Genomic DNA, 17,789 nt, shown 5'->3' with positions numbered 1-17,789 from the left:
AGCCTTTCACTTACTTAAGCTTTGCTATATGCTTTCTAAGAAGAGGTAGCAGTAAGTCTTGCTCACCTTTCATCTGAAGTATTTTTCAAATGTTTTAAATTGTAAGAACTTGTTTTTTATGAGTAGTGGCCCATGTTCTAGATTCTTCAGAGTGAAGTTGTACAATATGCACAGCAGACATTCACTGAATACCTACAGGTTGGTAGGCTTTTGTACTACAACTCAAGAGTGAGAGTTAGGCTGGCTAACATCCATAAACCCAGCAGCCTGCACCATAAGCAAAGGCATCTAAATCGCAGTCCTGGGAGAGGCTTAGGATAAGATTGTTAGGAACCTCCTGAAACTCACACACAAGCCGTGTGCACTTGTGTATTTCTGAGGGAAGACACTGTGGGGTTGGTTTGCTTTCTTCTTAGAATCATAGGCCATACATTTTTTTAAAGGCCAGTAATTATTGTCCTGATATTCAATACAGTAAAACATTAAGGATTTTTGTAGATTAAAAATAGTTCTTAGGCTGGGCATGGCAGTGCACACGTTTAATCTCAGCATTCAGGAGGCAGAGGTAAAGGCAGACAGATCTCTATGAATTTGATGTAGCCTAGTCTACAGAGTGAACTCTAGGTCAGACTGGGCTACAAAGTGAGATACTGCCCCAAAAAGGAAACAAACCAGAAGTTTTTCTGTCTTTAAGGAAATCAAACTTTTAAAAAGTAAACTGAAGATTTTTCCATCACTATCAATCTGGATTTACACCAAGCTGACAGCAAGTGTCCACATGGCCAAGAAAGATATGTATATGTTTCCTGTGCTTTCCCTAAGGGAATGCTTATATCATTTCCAAATTCTGTAATATGACAACCTCAGCCTCTAGTTTTCTCATAAGTAAAATGAAAAATGTTGAACTATTTCTCACAGGGTTAGCAAATTCTATAGTTCCATAGAATGCTAACAGATGGTCAAAGGTACAGTACGTTTGGAAACTGATGAGCTAACTCAAGCTGTGAAATACATTTTTTCAGGGCTCCTGGGTGCTTCTATGCAAACATATGTGCACACTAAATCCCTAAGGACAGTCTTTCTAACTTCACTCATAATTGGCCACAAGACCTTATATCTCTGGAGCAGTGCATCCCAATAAAACATACAGTGAGCCACATACATTTTTTATTCTCTATGAGCCAACATTTAAGAAATCAGGTAAAATTAATTTTAATGGTATATTTTATTCAAACAATTCATGAATAACATGAATTTCAATATACAATCAATGCTTTAAAACTGTCCCTGAGGTATTTCATATTCTTTTCTGCATTCTTTCAAACCCATTGTATATTTTACAGCTCAAGTCAGACTAGTTTACTTGGCATACTTCACTAGCTACCTGTGGCTACTGGCTCTTGGCTGTTGCGTGGGACAGTACAGCACTAGCACATTCTGTGAACCAATGGGTTTGGTAATCCTAGTTCGTCAAATAGACAGACAGACAACAAACAAAGACCACAACCACAGTGTCACATAGGTGAGGATTACAGACTGTCCATCTTATTACATCTCAGCCCTTGAGCATGTCTTTATCGTTCTGTGTGACAAAGGGGAAGCACGCAGAAAGCTCTTCTCCTGCATATCAAAGGGCAATTGGCTCAAGAACGCCTATTGTATTCACAGTTTAGTCACTTTTCCCCAAAATGCTATTTCTTTATGAAAAGAAAACAGATAAATTATTATTTGGAGTTGACTATTTGGCAGATATTTGCTCAAAAATGAACCAAGTGAGTTGGTCCATCACATAGACCTAAACAGCTGGCAGAATTTGTGCCAATGACAAAATTTTAGTTTTAAGTGTAAATTTGGATTTCTGAAAATTTGTGACCTTGACAGTTTCCCTAGAGACTTTCTGAGAGTCAGTGTTGACATTAGGGAGTCTATTTCATTCTGTATAATGGTGTGCATTATCACACACAAGATAGCCTTAATCCAGTGAGTTAATACTTCCAAAATGATTAATGCACTGTACTACAAAAGCGTGGGGAGCGCATAGGGAGGAAATCTATTCAAAGTACAAATTAGACTGATGGGTGCCCAGGGAGCACAGCACAACACGCTCATCCATAGTGTTCCAGATTACTGCCCAGCAACTGACCGTTATAACTGCAACTTGTTGTGTTGTGTTGTATAAAAAAGGATACACACAACAATCTGAAAGGACATTGATATCTACCCATCTCTTCTCTTTTTCAAAGTGTAAGCCCAGAAATCCTTTGTAAACAGGGATATATGGCAACAGACTGATTATGGAAGTGAAATCAAGAATAAAGCTCACTTCTATCATGCCAAGATTAGTGTCTGCAAAAAGCATTGTTCTTCTCACAAATATTGAAGTTTTTGTTGTTGTTGTTGTTCACTATTTTTGGAGGGGGGAAGGGAGAGTCTCACTATGCCTTCCTTTCTGGAACTATCTATATAAACCAGGCTGGCTTTGACCACAGAGAGATCCACATGTCTCTTCCTTCCAAATATTGGGATCACCATACCCAGCTGACGGTGTTTTAAAAAATTAAGTTAAAAATTAGGCTAACCTGTAATAGCTTGCTACTATTTTTAAGTAACTAATTAATATTTCGAGTGTTTGTAGCTTTAATTTCTATTATGATAAATATCGATAGATAGAATCTACCAAGCAAAAGCTTCCGGGGGTGGAAGCCTTCAAAAGTGTTGCATCTAAGCCCTGCAGATGTAAACTGTGGGAACCATTTGCTGGAGAATAGAAGCGGTTCTAGCTTTCTCACAGCGCTCTGCGAATTCCTGTAAACCTACTCACACACTATGATCCCACCCATGGCAGGGCACGTGTCACTGCAAGAAATCAAGACATCATGTGTATGATTCTTGAGATAGTAGGATGCGTATTTTCTCTGTGATTCCTAATAAGCATCCTGAAGCTCATAAGAGAAAAAGAAAAAGGTTAAAAGAAAAGAAAAAAGTTTTTCCATTTAAAAACTCATAATTTCCAAAAACATTTGCTGAATGTTTCACAACTTATTAAACGAAGCCATCTATGAATGAAAATGCTGATGAGCAATTTGGCATTAGCCCAGATTCACAGAACTCAGAGCTTTTCTTTAAGCCAGTAGTTCATACATGATTAATTAGAACATCTCATTTATGTGGTATGCACTTTAGCTCATTACTCTAAGTAAAATTCGTTAAGTATTTACATTTAGATAATTAAAATCTGGGTACACCCTTAAGAAAGACGCATACACTTTATACAAAGTGATATTTTCCCCTACACCATTGAAAGTAAATTACAGCCTCATTCTCATCATCATCTGTACTGGTTTCAGAGGAAAGCACAGCAGTGCCTCAGCATCTACTCTTTAAAAGGCGTGTTTTCATAAAAAACATATAACAGAGTACATGCTCAAATGATTCCAGGGCAGTTTGGATGCTGGCCACACTGCAGGACGTTCACATATCTCCCTGCACCCAAGACTACATCTCTACATAATAGAGACAATTTTCATCATCTTACTGTTTTTCCTAGTGGAATTATCAGTTAAAAACTTTCTAGTAAAAGATATAATATAAATGCAAATTTACTTAGTTAACTCGAATATTTAGGAAAAGGAGTTTTGATTTCTTGAACTTTCTGATGAGAATATTGGCAGAATCCCCTTCTGCTCTCAATTCAGCTACTAAAAACAAAGAGGAATGTCTGTGTTTTAAAACATGCACAATATTGATACAATTTACCTAAGTCATGGAAAGCTTCATCTGATAAGACATTTTAACTAATTCTTATTATAAGCCCCTTTCCTCGCCATTTCTTTCTTTTTAGAAAACAGAAACCATCTGATAATCCAGGGTTTAAAATATTTAGATTTTAGATAATGCTCTGATGATATTTTTGACTGGTAAAACTGTCTTCTTGATATTCAAATATATTTGAGATATCTATATGCAAAACTAAAGTTTTCAATGTTTTTTTAAAAAAATTGTAATGGTGTTTTTTTTCAGTTGAAATTTAAGACTCAACACTTTTCTATTCTTTTAAATACACAAAATTGTATGTGAAACTGTGAAATCAGACAGAGGACAAGCACAGATTTGAAACAAAGTTTTTAAATGGTTCAGTGGTCAATTCTAAAAACCAAATCAGTCTTTGCAACTATCTCAATACGATGCTTACTGGCAACAGTTCATATAACCCCATTCTAAAATATACATTTGATGGAAAGAACAACTGTCTCTTACGGGTGGAAGCCCATTCAGATGTGATGTCACATGCTTACAGTCCCAGTTACTTTCAAGGCTAAAGCAAAAGATTCACTGAATCCAGGAATTTGAGCCCATCCTCAGCAATATAGTGAGACCCCATTTCAAACAAACAATAGTTGGCCCTAAAATCTGATTTAACTCTTCAGTTTCTAGATGCTTTGATAACCTCATATGATCTTACTCTAATGTTATAGATTTTCATGTTCATTGAATGCTTATTAAATCTACAAATTCTTATTTGAGGATAAAAGTTAACATTTAAAGATATTAGATAAGCCAACTGGAATGAGATCAATATACAGTCAACCAACCAGTAACTTAGAGAAAAGGGGAAATATGTAAATATTCCTTCCAAGCAAGAAAACCTTTGGTGTGAAAGCCAGTGTGTAAAACCTGGCTGTGTATGCTGGCACATGCCCATAATCCCAGATGATCAGAAGGCTGAAGTGAGAGGCTCACAAATTCAAGGCCAGTCTGGCAACTCAGCAAGACCTTGTTGTCTTGATATAGAGTTAAAAGGGGCTGAAGGAGAACACTTGCTCAGCACACCTGAGACCTTAAAGACACTTCCCATGAAGCAATGGGTGAAAAGAGCCTTGCTAGGGAGACTGAAATACAAAAGCCACACCAGTTACTGCCCTTTGTTTATCTGCTTAACTATCATGAAAGGCAAAACGGAATTAGGCACTTGAGGTGACACGGCAATACATCAGCACCTTTTTTGCCATTACCATAGATTGAACCTAGGATCACATACATGCCAAAGGGCTCTTCTGCCAAGCTACATCCCCCAGTGGTAACATCAGCATTTTTAATCTGATAAAATAAAATCCCTTTACAAGAAAAGGTGATTTTGCCAGCAAATTTAAGTATAGAATGTAGGGATGCTCCAAAACCACAAACACAGTCTCTACTGTGGCTTAAATTCTTCCACCCTCCATTCCCCAGGAGGCTCCAGAAACCTCAGTAGTAAGTTCTTGGTAGTCTTTTGCAATTGCCAAATGATACCTGGGTTTGAGCACATTCAGAGTTCAGGTCCAGTTCTAGTGCTTTAGTGGATTTGGGATGAATTCAAAGAGCAGCTTTCCAGATGCTTAAGAGGGGTTGGGAACCTTACAATACTTTTGCCTTGAGCAAAAATGTATTTCAATATAATTATAGTAGATAGCTTTCAATGTGTCATCTCTATTACAGCAGCTGTAAATTACAGCATGAATTGCCTGTATACAAGCATTTCTTCTGCTACAAGCAGAGTGGGAGAGCTGCAGAGCATGATATATCTTTTCCTCTTCAACTGAGGACAAACACTGAGGTCAAATCTCATTTGCAAAAACCAGTGTGTCCATTCCCTTTTGGTAGCAAGATAGAAAAACCAAGAAAGAACAGCTCAACCAAGAGCTTCAGTTCTTTAAAACAAGACTCATTAGCACCAGGACTTAAGTTCATTCAGAATTCATCTATTCTAACAGCTGGGCCTCTAGCCATACGGACACTGAAAAATACAGTAAAGGCATTTTCCAAGATTTGTAGCTAATCAAGAAGATGGAAGTTTGTCTCTCAAACAGAAGAAAGCAATAAACTCAAGATGAAGTATTGAGGTACTTGCCGCAAGCTTTGGGAAACTATCATATTCCAGCTAGGAGTCAGATCAGCAAGACCAAAGGAGAATGCTATTTTTTCCTGTTGGGTGGTGGTAATATTTAAATATCTCACTACACACATCTAACATGTAATATCTCAAAAACATTTGTAAGTGAATTTGGATGATTATCTCCAAAATCATCAAATCTCCGAGTCTATGAAATAGAGATGTATGATCAAAGAACATTTTCTAGAGGGAACAGAACAGGAGTGTAAAGACAATCCATCCCTAATATGGAAAGCTAAGCCTTGTAGCTTAGATGTGATTTTGTTCCTGCTGCAGCACTAGCCCGCTCACTGTGAGTGTGGCTGTGCTTTAACTTGCGAGGTTCTTAAATTTACTGCAGTGGTGATATTTGTTAATTTTATGGCAATCTAAATCTGAGCAGGCTTCAGATACATTTTCATTACAGCTTCATTGCAAAACACAGCAGAGTAAATACCGCTTAAGATCCTGATGCGGTTTATTTCTTTGAGACTCAAAGAATCTCCCAACAAAGCCTCTGCCTTGACATACGTAGTCTTCCTGCTTCCTGATAAACGCTGTTATTTAACAGCCAGGATCTCTTTTAAGACAAAGATATAATTTTTGCAAAGTCTTTATAGTTGTTTTCATCTCATTCTGTTTCCATTTCAAATTCAAACCAACATGGGCCGATCTGAGGATGCCCGAGTCTGATGGCCTGCATTATCTTCCAGTTCTATGTGTTTAGCAATAGAACTCACAGACAAGGACAGTTATGACCTGATTTGATACCTGATTCTGACACTAGTGTGTGACACTGGGCAAACACCTCATCTAGAGAATGGAAATACAATGCTATCTATTTTAGAAATGTCACTCCTTGCCCTCAAACAGCTCTATTTAACCATTCAATTAACCAAAACCCCTTGTTCTTGTGTCTAAACAGAGGAAAATCTCTTCCTATAAGACAACACTGGCAGAAGCACAGCTCTAAAGCTGTCCAAAGACAACTCAAAAAAAGGTTAAATACCATTCCATCATCTGTAAACAACTGAGAACTTACAGAAAAAAGTGTGTAAAGTAAGTCAGCTAAATCTATGATCATTTCATCATAATCTGCTCATAGTGCTGCAGATTCCACTGTCTATACATGTCCTTCTGAGCACGTTAAAAACTAGGAAGGAAACATATATTAAAGAATCTGTGAAGCCATTATAACATTTAAATTAGTTATTTCCAAATTTTATATTTAATTAAAATATGATTGATTAATCTATGTAGAACTTGTGTATAATATGCATTTTTAAGGCAACACACACACACACACACGCACACCCTAGTGAGCTGATTCTGGTATTAGCTAAGACTGAAACTACTGAAGTCTCATGGGAAATCTTTAGGGCATTTCTAAGATAAGAAGGCTTCCGCTGATGCCAGCTTCACCCAATTTCTAACAGAGCCCATCTGATGAACAGTAAGCTTGTTGTGAGGGAAGAGTACTGTGGCAGAGGACAGTCAGGAGCAAACAGAACAATGTGGCCATTTCTAGGCAAGGTGACTAGTGGCAGTTGCCTGGTAAACATGCATAGACCTATTTAACATAAAGTCATGCAATTAGGATTATACTACAAATTAGAATCATTTTCTACTGTTTATGCTCAGGGCAACCTTTCAACCATGACTTATTTTGTTTATTCTCAATTATTCACGTCAAATCAGAAAGCTGGATTTTTTTCTGTACACATACACAATAATTTTTCCAAATTTCTTATCTGAACATTCTTTTCCAAAATTTATCCTTGCAAATGGAAACAGTTTTGAATCCCAGGAAGTCTTGTCCCAAAATAGAATATTTTATATTATTAATTTGCATTTCATTTTAACATACATTGTATCTTTTTATTCTTCCTCAAAACACTCACCTCTGGGATAAAGATGCAACATTTGTTTAATACCATCTTTCTCAGAAAATAAGAAAAGATAGGGGTGGAGGGCCAACATATACAACTGAAACTGTTCAGAGACCGTGAAAATTCAGCACTAAAACCAAAGAGTGGTTTCCAGGGGTCAGTGGGGGAGGAGTGAGGCAGGGAAAGGGAAGAGAGGGAGAGAGAGGAAGATGGAGAGGGTGGGAGAAGCAGAGAGATGTACAACAAGGACCATTAGGGCAAACTTCTCAGATGCTGTAAGCATGTGCATCTCTCCGAGTACATGACTGCACGAGACCAGGAGAATGTGGACATGGGGTGCTGGTGTGCAGGTGCTGGTTCACGAGGGTTAATAGGCCTCTTTGGCAGGTAAGCCACGTATATGTGGGAATGGGGAGAATGGAAGACATCTCTGAGATAATACTGCCCTGAACCTAAAACTGCTCTTAATTTTTCTTTAAGGAAAAGGAAAGTCACCAGGAACACCCCTCCACCCCACAAACACATACACAGTTCCCACTAAAGTGTAAGAGCGTTAAGAATAACTGCTAACATACAGTATCTATTTTATAAGATTCAACCTAACTCATCTCTTTATTTTTGTGTATGTTCAAAAGTTGACATTATAGTGAATCTTCTAAAGGCCTTTCAAATGAGAATCCATGTTAAATGAGAAGTCCTTAATTTAAGTAGAATTTTAAACTTAAATTATTAACTAAAATATATTAAAAATTGATAACCCGCATTTTACCATATTATGTTGAATCCAGGAATCACTTATTTCTCTTCCATTTTAACTAATATGGGTTTCTGGAAATCTAGTCACTTGGTAATCAATAGCATGCCAGAGTTAAATTACAATGTGACTTTCTGTTATTAGCAGATAGGACAGTGGCATAGCTTAAACTCAAAAGATACCTAAGGATCAATGAAGTATGGCTAGTAAGTTTGTTGAGAAGATTTTTAATCCTTATTTTTTGTGATCAGGGTTTAGCACACAATGCCTGGTCTACCCTGTCCTGGCAAAGTTATAATTAACCAGGAGTCTCATCTTCAAATGATCCCGGAAGCTCCGTCCACACAGTCTAGTACAGTCCACAGAATTAAGTCCTAGGAGGGTCCTAGAACTCACAGTATCACTATGCAATGATACTTCTCCTTTTGCCAGCTGTTAAAGCTTATGAACAAAGCTAGGTTGAATTCTACAGAGTTCTGCAGGGCACAAGTGTGAGGTTAGTGGGAAGGAAGGGCTTACAGGTGTGGCAGTTAGGTACCATGAATGTGAGGAATGAATAAAACTGGAACAAAGGGATATGAGAGTTGGTTCTGCCCCTCAAAGCTCACAGCATCTTCATTTCATAGCTCCCACAACTCTCTTGGCTTTGTATATTATCTTTGTTTATTTTAGTTTGTGTTAACACCTACCCCTTATGGCCCTTGGAATTGGTTAGTACAGTCTAGGAGAAGAGCAAGAGAGGGTTTGTGCAGGGCTGGGAGTGGCGGCTGCTGACCTGTTCATATTTCTCCAGTTCTGTGTGATAGATTTGTCTGATCTGGGTCAATTTGGCTCTGTAATCTGAGTGTTCAATAGAGTTATCTGAAGAACCTCCAGAGGCTGCTGCGGCTGCAGCTGCTGCTGCCGATCCCCCACCTTTCTCAGGACCTGAAACCCCTTCTGCCAAAAGCATATTGTCCAGTCTCATTAGCTGGGGGTCGGGAGGGTCTTCCTCCTGGGCTCCTCTGATGCTGAGACCTTCAAGGAAAGAGAAAGACAGAGAGAAGAAGCGAGAGACAGAGGACAAACAGTGTGAGTATTTTGTTTATTTGAGAAAATGATCAAACAATATCAGTGCACTACAATTCATGCTGGAGCTTCATCGCTCCCATTGGATAAACAAGCTTGACTATGAGACTTGATGTTAAAATATATTTACATGCATCCTAGGACTCTTTATACATCCCTTCAGAATTTAACCCCAACTTGGACTCTTAGAAAGAGGCAAGCTCAATTTCTTAGAATATTGATTATCCAAACTTCAGATTTAAATGATTTATTCATAAAGTAGGAAGAAGGACCTAAGAAGAAAATGATGCCAAGATATAAACAAACTCAAAGTGTGGCTAATCTGTCTCTTTATATAGTCAGATAAATAGAACTGAAAATTCCATAAAATAGTTTTAATCCACAAGATGTATCAAAAAATTTGGAAATACACAGCACTAAATGGCTTTTCTATCATGCAATCTCAGAAGCAAAACACACTTGATATGAAGTAATTAGCTAAACTTAAATACATATTAAAAGGTCATTGCTAGGCACATGCCAGCAAACTGCACAAGGACACCAAACAGAGTTTAAAATGTGCCACTGACATGGCAATTGAGTGCTGGGCACAGTAGTTTCAATCTCATTCTGCTTTTACATCAAGATTTCCAAGTGATGCCAGTCAGCAACCTCTTCTGAGTACGATAGATCACAGCTGACAATTCATAGGTTTAATCAGGTCACACAGGCTTTCTGCCAAGATGTTTTCAGTAACACAGAAGACAAAGTTTTAAAATAATTATCGTGGTATAAAAAGCACTGGAGTCATGACAGCTCAAAATCAGCATTTTCATTAATGTGTAACACAATATAAACTATCCCAGCCCAATTAACCTCTGTAAATCTGCTCAGAAGCAGGTTCCCTGCACTAGTTACAAGGCATGGGGAGGGGGAGCTGGCATCTCAAATGTTTGCATTTGGATTCTGCCTCTTGCACGTGTGCCTGTTGTTTATCCGCAGTGGCACACACTCTGTGTCTGGTGTAACTTACATGACAGTAACATCTATAAGCTGCCAAGTCCTCAACTGATCACCAGCTCTGAGATTTCATATGCTAACCCACATGTACCACCAGTTCTTTTACGAACAGACGTCATCAATAGACGTCCTGAATTACACTCACAGCATGACAGAGCTCTTGGTTGCCTTAGCTCAAATGAACAATTTTGATTTCCTCCCCCAAAACATTTTAAAGCTGTCACTTCTGTTTAAAAATAATTTCAACTGAATAATAAAACTAAGTCACCATAATTTAAAAATTACATTAGTTGCCTATTCAAAGACAAATATCTGAAAATTATAACATATAAAGGCAATAAATTCATTTAGAGAAACCAAAAATTAGATAATTCTTTAAGTTCAAATCTCTAGGAATGCGTCATTGCTGATGGTGTACTTGCTAGTTACTGGAGACTAGAAAGAATTGCCTCATAGTGTTCTAGAACTGTTCCATAGTGGCCAAGTGGCTATTTTCAACTTAACATCTCTTCTCTCTTCTGACTTGCTTAAATGTTCCGAGCATTAAGACATTATGAAGGACCACGTCTGGTTACATATCCTGCTCCCCACGCTTTGGTGTGCCTGAGCTCACTGGCTGGTTTCATCCTGTACTTTTAGTTCTGTTTCGCTTTAAATCAAGGTAGGCTCTTTACACTTCCCTTTTGTAAGTCAACTTCTGCTCACTTTTTTTGGGGGGGGGGTTATTTCTCCTTTATTTCTAGATAATTGTACTTCTTCTAAAAAGAAAGGAATTTTTGGTGAATTACTACATAGCCCACGTTGGCATGATGGACACTTGTCCCCTTGACGTGAGCCACCATACCTGTCTGCAAATGTGTATTCTTTTTAAAAAAAACAAAACAAAACAAAACACCTTCAAGGTTCTGTAGGGTTTCTAATTTCCCCATTGTATTTAAACACACCAATCTTTTCCTCATGGCATGTTGGTAAGGTTCTTTGACAGTACATCAACAGTCAGAGTAAAAACCATTACACTTCTTTGAGTTCTCTGAACAAGTGTGGCAGACAGTAGTAGAAGCTCACTGACTAATAAACCAGGGAAATAGACCTTCAGTAGAAAAAAGTCATCAGGAGTACAAAAGGCAGAAAATGCCTAGGTACCTGTGGCATTCTAATAGCATTTAATATTGTACACCCCTGTGCTAGTACTAGGAGGCTCAGTAGCAGTGGGCACAGGAAAAATTATAAGTACATATTTTAACAGCTATAATACTTTCTAATGATGCCTGCTTTATAAATCCATAAGTAAATCAACATGTGCTTGCCTCAAGAACAAGAAAAATGTTTTAATGAAATCCTTCTGTATTTACTTTCTAAATTATGTGAATCAAATCCTATGAGAAAAAAATGTTTCCTAACAGAAACCTCATATCCTGTGAATAAAAATGGCTGGAGAGCATGTGTGATTAGGCAGCATTGAGAAGGCTGTCGATCAATAAAGAAGTCACTTTCAAAACTACAGTCTAGAAAGTAAATAGATTTTTCTCTATTAAGCAAAGTAATGATTATGGGATGCCTAAAAAAATAGTACTTGATTTCTAAAGTTACTTTCGGTCTGAATATTTGTATTTATTTCTCTGCTTACATTGTTATTTGACTTCCCATCCTTCCTACCTCTCCATCACCATTACTAGTCTTTCCAACCCCCCAGGGCACACAAGGCTTCCAGTCACAACACCCCACTCCTCTGGGAACCTATAAACATTTTTTTCCTATAACATTTTAATGAGACTAGATTTGCAAAGGCCAGAATGAATGATTCAGTCCCATGACATCAAAGGGTCCTAGTAACTTCACATTAAAACTTGGTGAAACAAAAATTTAAAGATTTTAATTCAAAACGTGTATATCTAAAGAGGTTTATAAAGTTTTACACCACAGCTTTCTGGTTATCACAGCATTATTTTCTTAAGAGGCAAAAACAAAACAAAAATCCAAAACTCTGTTTGCAGTCTACTTATAGCCATGACATTCATTTCAGTACCCAGAAGATCTAGACAAATCATACAAACACAGTAAAACATTGTTTAACAATGAACTTGGCTTTGTTATAAGCCCACAGTTTTTGCATATCTTTCAGCAAATCCTAATTAGCTGTCTTTCAACACGCTGTGCACCTGCCCCACAGATAATGGGAGAGAGCATCTGCATAGACAACTGCATCTGAGGGCAATAAATAAATTACAGGTCAAAATTATTATAAAGCTTTCTCTGAATACACACACACCCTTCACAATACTAAGCTGCAGATGTGAAAAGTACCTACAGCCCACTCAAATGGTATGATTATGGGGCTGTTTCAGTTCAATAATCTGACTGTAATTCAGGCATTTTCAACAGCTCATTAAGAGTTCATTAATATATAGGCAAGCTTTTGAATTATAAATAAGCAGATTAGGAATCTGCATTGGCTGGACTGTGCAGTGCTAGCCTCTAGTAGCACAACACTATGCACAACAAGGCTTGCACTAAGAGGAGGAGGTGCAAATTAAGAGCACTAACCAAGCAAAGCCACTAGACCATGAGTAACCTCTGTTCATGCAGGACCAAATTGTGGCTTCAGATCACAGTCACTGCAAATGTGTAGTTCACACGCTGGGACTCACATTGAGGTCCAGCCAGCATTTCCACCCACAGTGTCATAATGGCGACGAAGAAAATTAATGAAACCTCTTTTTGTAAAGAGTATGTCATTCACCAAGAACGAAGCACCATTGTGGAAACTTGGTTTTCTTCCCTAATGAGCATACTATGAAACAAAATTCCTGATTGTTCACAAAGCTTGGACTATGAGATCTCTGTATTTTGTTCTAATACACTTTATTTTTCACTACCAGGCCAGAGATATAGCTTAGAAGAAAATATTTTAGCCAAATCATGTAAACAAAGCCAGATCAGCTATCTTCAACAAGGCTTGAATTCTTGAGGCTTTAAACAAGTAACAATTCTAGCATTTCCAGCTGACCTTATCATTTTCCACAGATTTCATTGTGTGTCTGTCATGTAATAAGCAGGACTGTGGTCAGAAGTCATGAACCTGACTAAAGACAATACCAATTCCATTTAAAAATTTCAAGACAGCCAGTTTGAGATATCTAACCAAGCTATAAAGATGAATACAAACACACCAACCTCTTTTTCTCCCCAAACATGGAAGAAATAAAAAATTCCCCTGAACCTGTAAGGAAGCTGTGAAGTGTGACATTGAAGAACCAGACACAGTGACATAGTCAGTCTATTATTGTAAGATTCTGTTTGAAATTATTAATATTTTTTTGTAATTTGTGAAAACCGTCATATAATCTGGAAATAAAGTGAGAAAGGCACTGACAAACTTTGTATACCACTGACTAAAGAGGAGACTGTAGGGGAGGGTGACAGGCTGTGGTTCTCAAGAGAAACAGCGGAGAGACCAGAGCCAGAACTAAGGCACCAAGCCCATTGCAGGCTGACCTTTAAATGGAGAGGAAAAGAGAGGTAAAAAGTGGGGGGAGAGGAAAAGGAAGGGTACCAGGGGAGAGTAGAACTAAGCAGCATCAGCATTTCCTGAAATAATGCTTTCACTAGAGATGAGCCTCATCAAGGAAGGCAAAGCACATACACTTTCACAGATACCAATAGAAAACCAGTTAATTCTTAAAATATTGTGAATGAATCACAGAGAATCCAGCTGCCTAGCTCAACCCTTGGCCCCAATGCCCATCCCACACCTGCTCCAAACAAGCTGCCTTTTAAGTCCATGTTAGTGTCTAATCCACTGAATATGGAAGTCATATTACAAGCTAATGTCACTTCCACTCCTGTTTAAGGTGGCTGTGTGGCGTGTGCACGTTTTTCATGTCAGGTATATTAAATATAACACGGCAATGCACTGCACATTCCCACGCCAACCCAGTTGTCACTTTCGCTTGACTCATTCTCTATTGAGGGAAAATGCAGCACTGGGAATTTACAAGGCTTTTCAGTTAAATGGACATAAATCACAGGTTTCATTCAAACCGAATAATCACTGGCCATAAAGAGCTACTTGTCTCTTACCATATATTACAGTGAAGTTCCTGTGAGCAATAATGCAGCCATTCATGGCAAAGAAAAACAGAGCGAGACATTAAGAACTGACATGTAATCCTGTTAGGGCCCTGACGTGGAGAGTGTGGCTGACATTTTTATCATATATGTCCATTTCTATTTGGAAAATCAGAGGAATAAAAATGATTACTTCGCTGCCCAAATCTACCTTCCTAAAACAGCCCACTGAGGTTTGTTTACATGCTGGGGAACTGCTTACTAGAAATTCATAAATCTAAGATTCTGAAGCATTTCCCCTGATGGTTAAATTGAAGATATGACTAGAAAGATTCCCCATAATGCTTCTCCACACCTCCATTTCCTTCACTTTCAACACATAAACTGTCAATCTGTTGCTTTATTACATTTCTCCTTCATTATAAAGCTGTTGGCAGAATGCCTGTCTCTAGCACACAGTACTGGTAACTTCCTCTGAGCACTGGCTGCAGAGCCATCTCACTCACGAAAGCTGGCAACTAATGACCTTTATTAGTGGTTCAATGGAAAATGGCTAGATGTCATAATGACGTTATTAGTATCTTGGTCTGTGCAGGTACTAGACTCCTGGGCAGAACACAGTTGCTATTTTCCTGTAACTGCACAGATGCACTTTAAATGAGGGGAAGGAAAGCATTTAAAGGCATTTCCTGAAGCACCAGCATTTCTTTGCCATGGAACTCCCAAGGCTATGACTCTGGTGTTTCTGCAAGCTCCCAGCAATGCAAATGGTAGCACAGAGGACGTGTGAGAATCTCTTCTCCCTGACGATAGCAACAACCCCCGCCACATCACATGCTCAGATTAATTTTATCAGGAACAGTAGAATATTTTACACAAGAGCTAACTCTGAAGTAGTGATAAGCATTTTGCTATTTGAAACTATCAAAAGTATCAGCCATACTACAAAACCACAGCGTAATTTGCTCACTTGAAAACCTTTTCTCATTGTGCAGGAAAAGACTCCTTATATCCTTCAGTTTCATTACATTTTTCTCTTTAACCTTCAAGCTTACTTTAACAAAATGTTTACAGAAAAAAAGCCTGAAACTACTGTTAGCTAGTAAAGGCAAATTTTGAAGACTTTCCTCTTGCCAATTAGATCTTGCCTCAAGAGACAGGAAAAGGAGTGAGCCTTGTCACTGTGAAGTGAAGAGCAGCCCAGGATGAAGGAGCAGATGGACTGTGCAATAAAAATGCAGAAAGCAGAGTTACATTTTTAAGGCACTTTTTTGTTAAATGGAGCTGCATCTTGTTGGAGGCTTGATATATAAGCACTGTCAGCTACAGAAGAGAACAGAGGCCAGGGCAAGATATGAAGTATGCTGTGCTTGCATGAGACAGTGAAAAAGGATGAGGAGGAAACGGGCCGTGTTTCTTACGCATATTAGCACTCAGGGTTACCTGTGTTCTATTTTTAAAGGAAATTATTACACGTGGTAGGGAAGGGAAAGGGCCACTTTCTTTTTATCTAAAAGAAAAGATGTTCAAAGAAAATGCTCTATAGAGGAGATTTTTAGGGTTGGTAAATATGACAAATTCTAAAAAGGAGAAAAACAATATTATTTAAAGAGAAAGCAAAGTGCTCCAGAACCCAACTGTGTCTATGGGGAAGGCAGAATTATGATAACAGCATGCTTTAATACCATAGGTCTTTGTGACTAGCTACTCCGTGGTCACCAGTGATCTAATGACCCAACGTGTCAGAGATAGCCTTTGAAAGGAACCACATATTCAAAATGCCTTGACCAGAAAATGAGAGGCCCACATTTGGATCACTCTCAAAAGCAATTAATTGGTCCTTGTATACTATACTCTGTGCAGACAAGCACTGGCTTACACAGAAGGAGACTGCAAGCTTCCCTCTCCACAGCCCCACACTCCGTCCCCTTGCCTTTTCTCGCAGCAGAATGAGGTTGCCATTGCACTTTCATTTCCTGTCCTGTCAGTTAAGATCACTGCCATGCTGTGAATAGGATAACATTACTCTGTGGAGCTGCTCCCTCTAACACAGAGGGCATCCTGTGCAGACCCAAAGCTGTATTCCTCCATGCTCTTGTGTTTGCAAGACCACATCTTCCAGACACAGTTTACAATTCAAAATATTTCTGCCTAAAAACAATGTCTCCTGCCCTTTTGTTCCCGATGTAGAGAGCTTTCACTTCCTACTTTATAAGTGTTAATGTTAAAGTAAGAGTTTCCTCCAGGTATAAATTTCCATAGTATTGAATGCACACCACACCTGTGCCTTCCACAAGCACTCTCACTGGTTTTTAAATAACCTTATCCTGGTAGATGCCACTGGCCTCACAGATGAGAAAACGAAATTCTGAAGAGGTTAAGCTACCACAGAACCCATGGTCATATAGGAATGTTTTTGGTTTTTGTTTTAAATCCAAATACAAAACTAGAGAGATGGTTCCACAGTTAAGAGTATTAGCTGCTCTTCCAGAGGACATGGGTTTAATTCCCACCACCCATGTGGTGGCTCACAACCATCTTTAATTCCAATTCTAGACTTCATGGGCACTAGGTTCACACATAGTACACAGACATACATGAAAGCAAAACACCATACACACACACCAAAAAAAAAAAAAAAGACTCAAAAACTTGAAATACAGTTTCCTCTTTTTTAAATAAAAAAAATCTAGAGAAATAGATCATGATATTGGACTTAAAAGTCACACTATGGGCTGGGGAGGTGGCTTGGCTGTTCCGAGTACCTTCACAGTTCAGTTCACAGACCCTCATGAGACAGCGCACAGCTGCCTATAAACGCAGCCCCAGAGGACTGGAGGCTCTCCTGGCCTCTAAGTGCACCTGTACACATGTAGCACACATACATACACACACATTGAAAAATAAATGAATATTTTAAATATTAAAATAAACCTCACACTGCAATTATAACACAGCACAGGAAAATGTGGCTCTGAAGTCAGAGTAGCCTAGATTCCAATGTTGCCTGTCACTTACTGTCTCTGTGACCAGAGGAAGTCTTTTGCTTCTCTCTGTGAATAGGGGTTCCACCAACTGAGGAAATGATTGTGAAGTTCAAATG

General features: G+C 38.5%; 1 protein-coding gene across 2 annotated transcripts in view; it reads right to left on the bottom strand.

The window, feature by feature from the left end:
* Positions 1-17,789, bottom strand: part of Pbx3 (PBX homeobox 3) — a 188,248-nt gene that overhangs the window by 36,660 nt on the left and 133,799 nt on the right. For both annotated transcript variants that reach the window (XM_026778707.1, XM_026778708.1), the window contains exon 3: positions 9,327-9,568. In XM_026778707.1, coding sequence (XP_026634508.1) covers positions 9,327-9,568 — 242 coding nt within the window. The remainder of the gene's footprint in view (positions 1-9,326; positions 9,569-17,789) is intronic.

This window comes from Microtus ochrogaster, chromosome 4, assembly GCF_000317375.1.
Source record: "Microtus ochrogaster isolate Prairie Vole_2 chromosome 4, MicOch1.0, whole genome shotgun sequence".
NCBI lineage: Eukaryota > Metazoa > Chordata > Mammalia > Rodentia > Cricetidae > Microtus > Microtus ochrogaster.
Note: the sequence above shows the minus strand (reverse complement) of the source record. Positions and strands in the feature narration are given on the sequence as shown.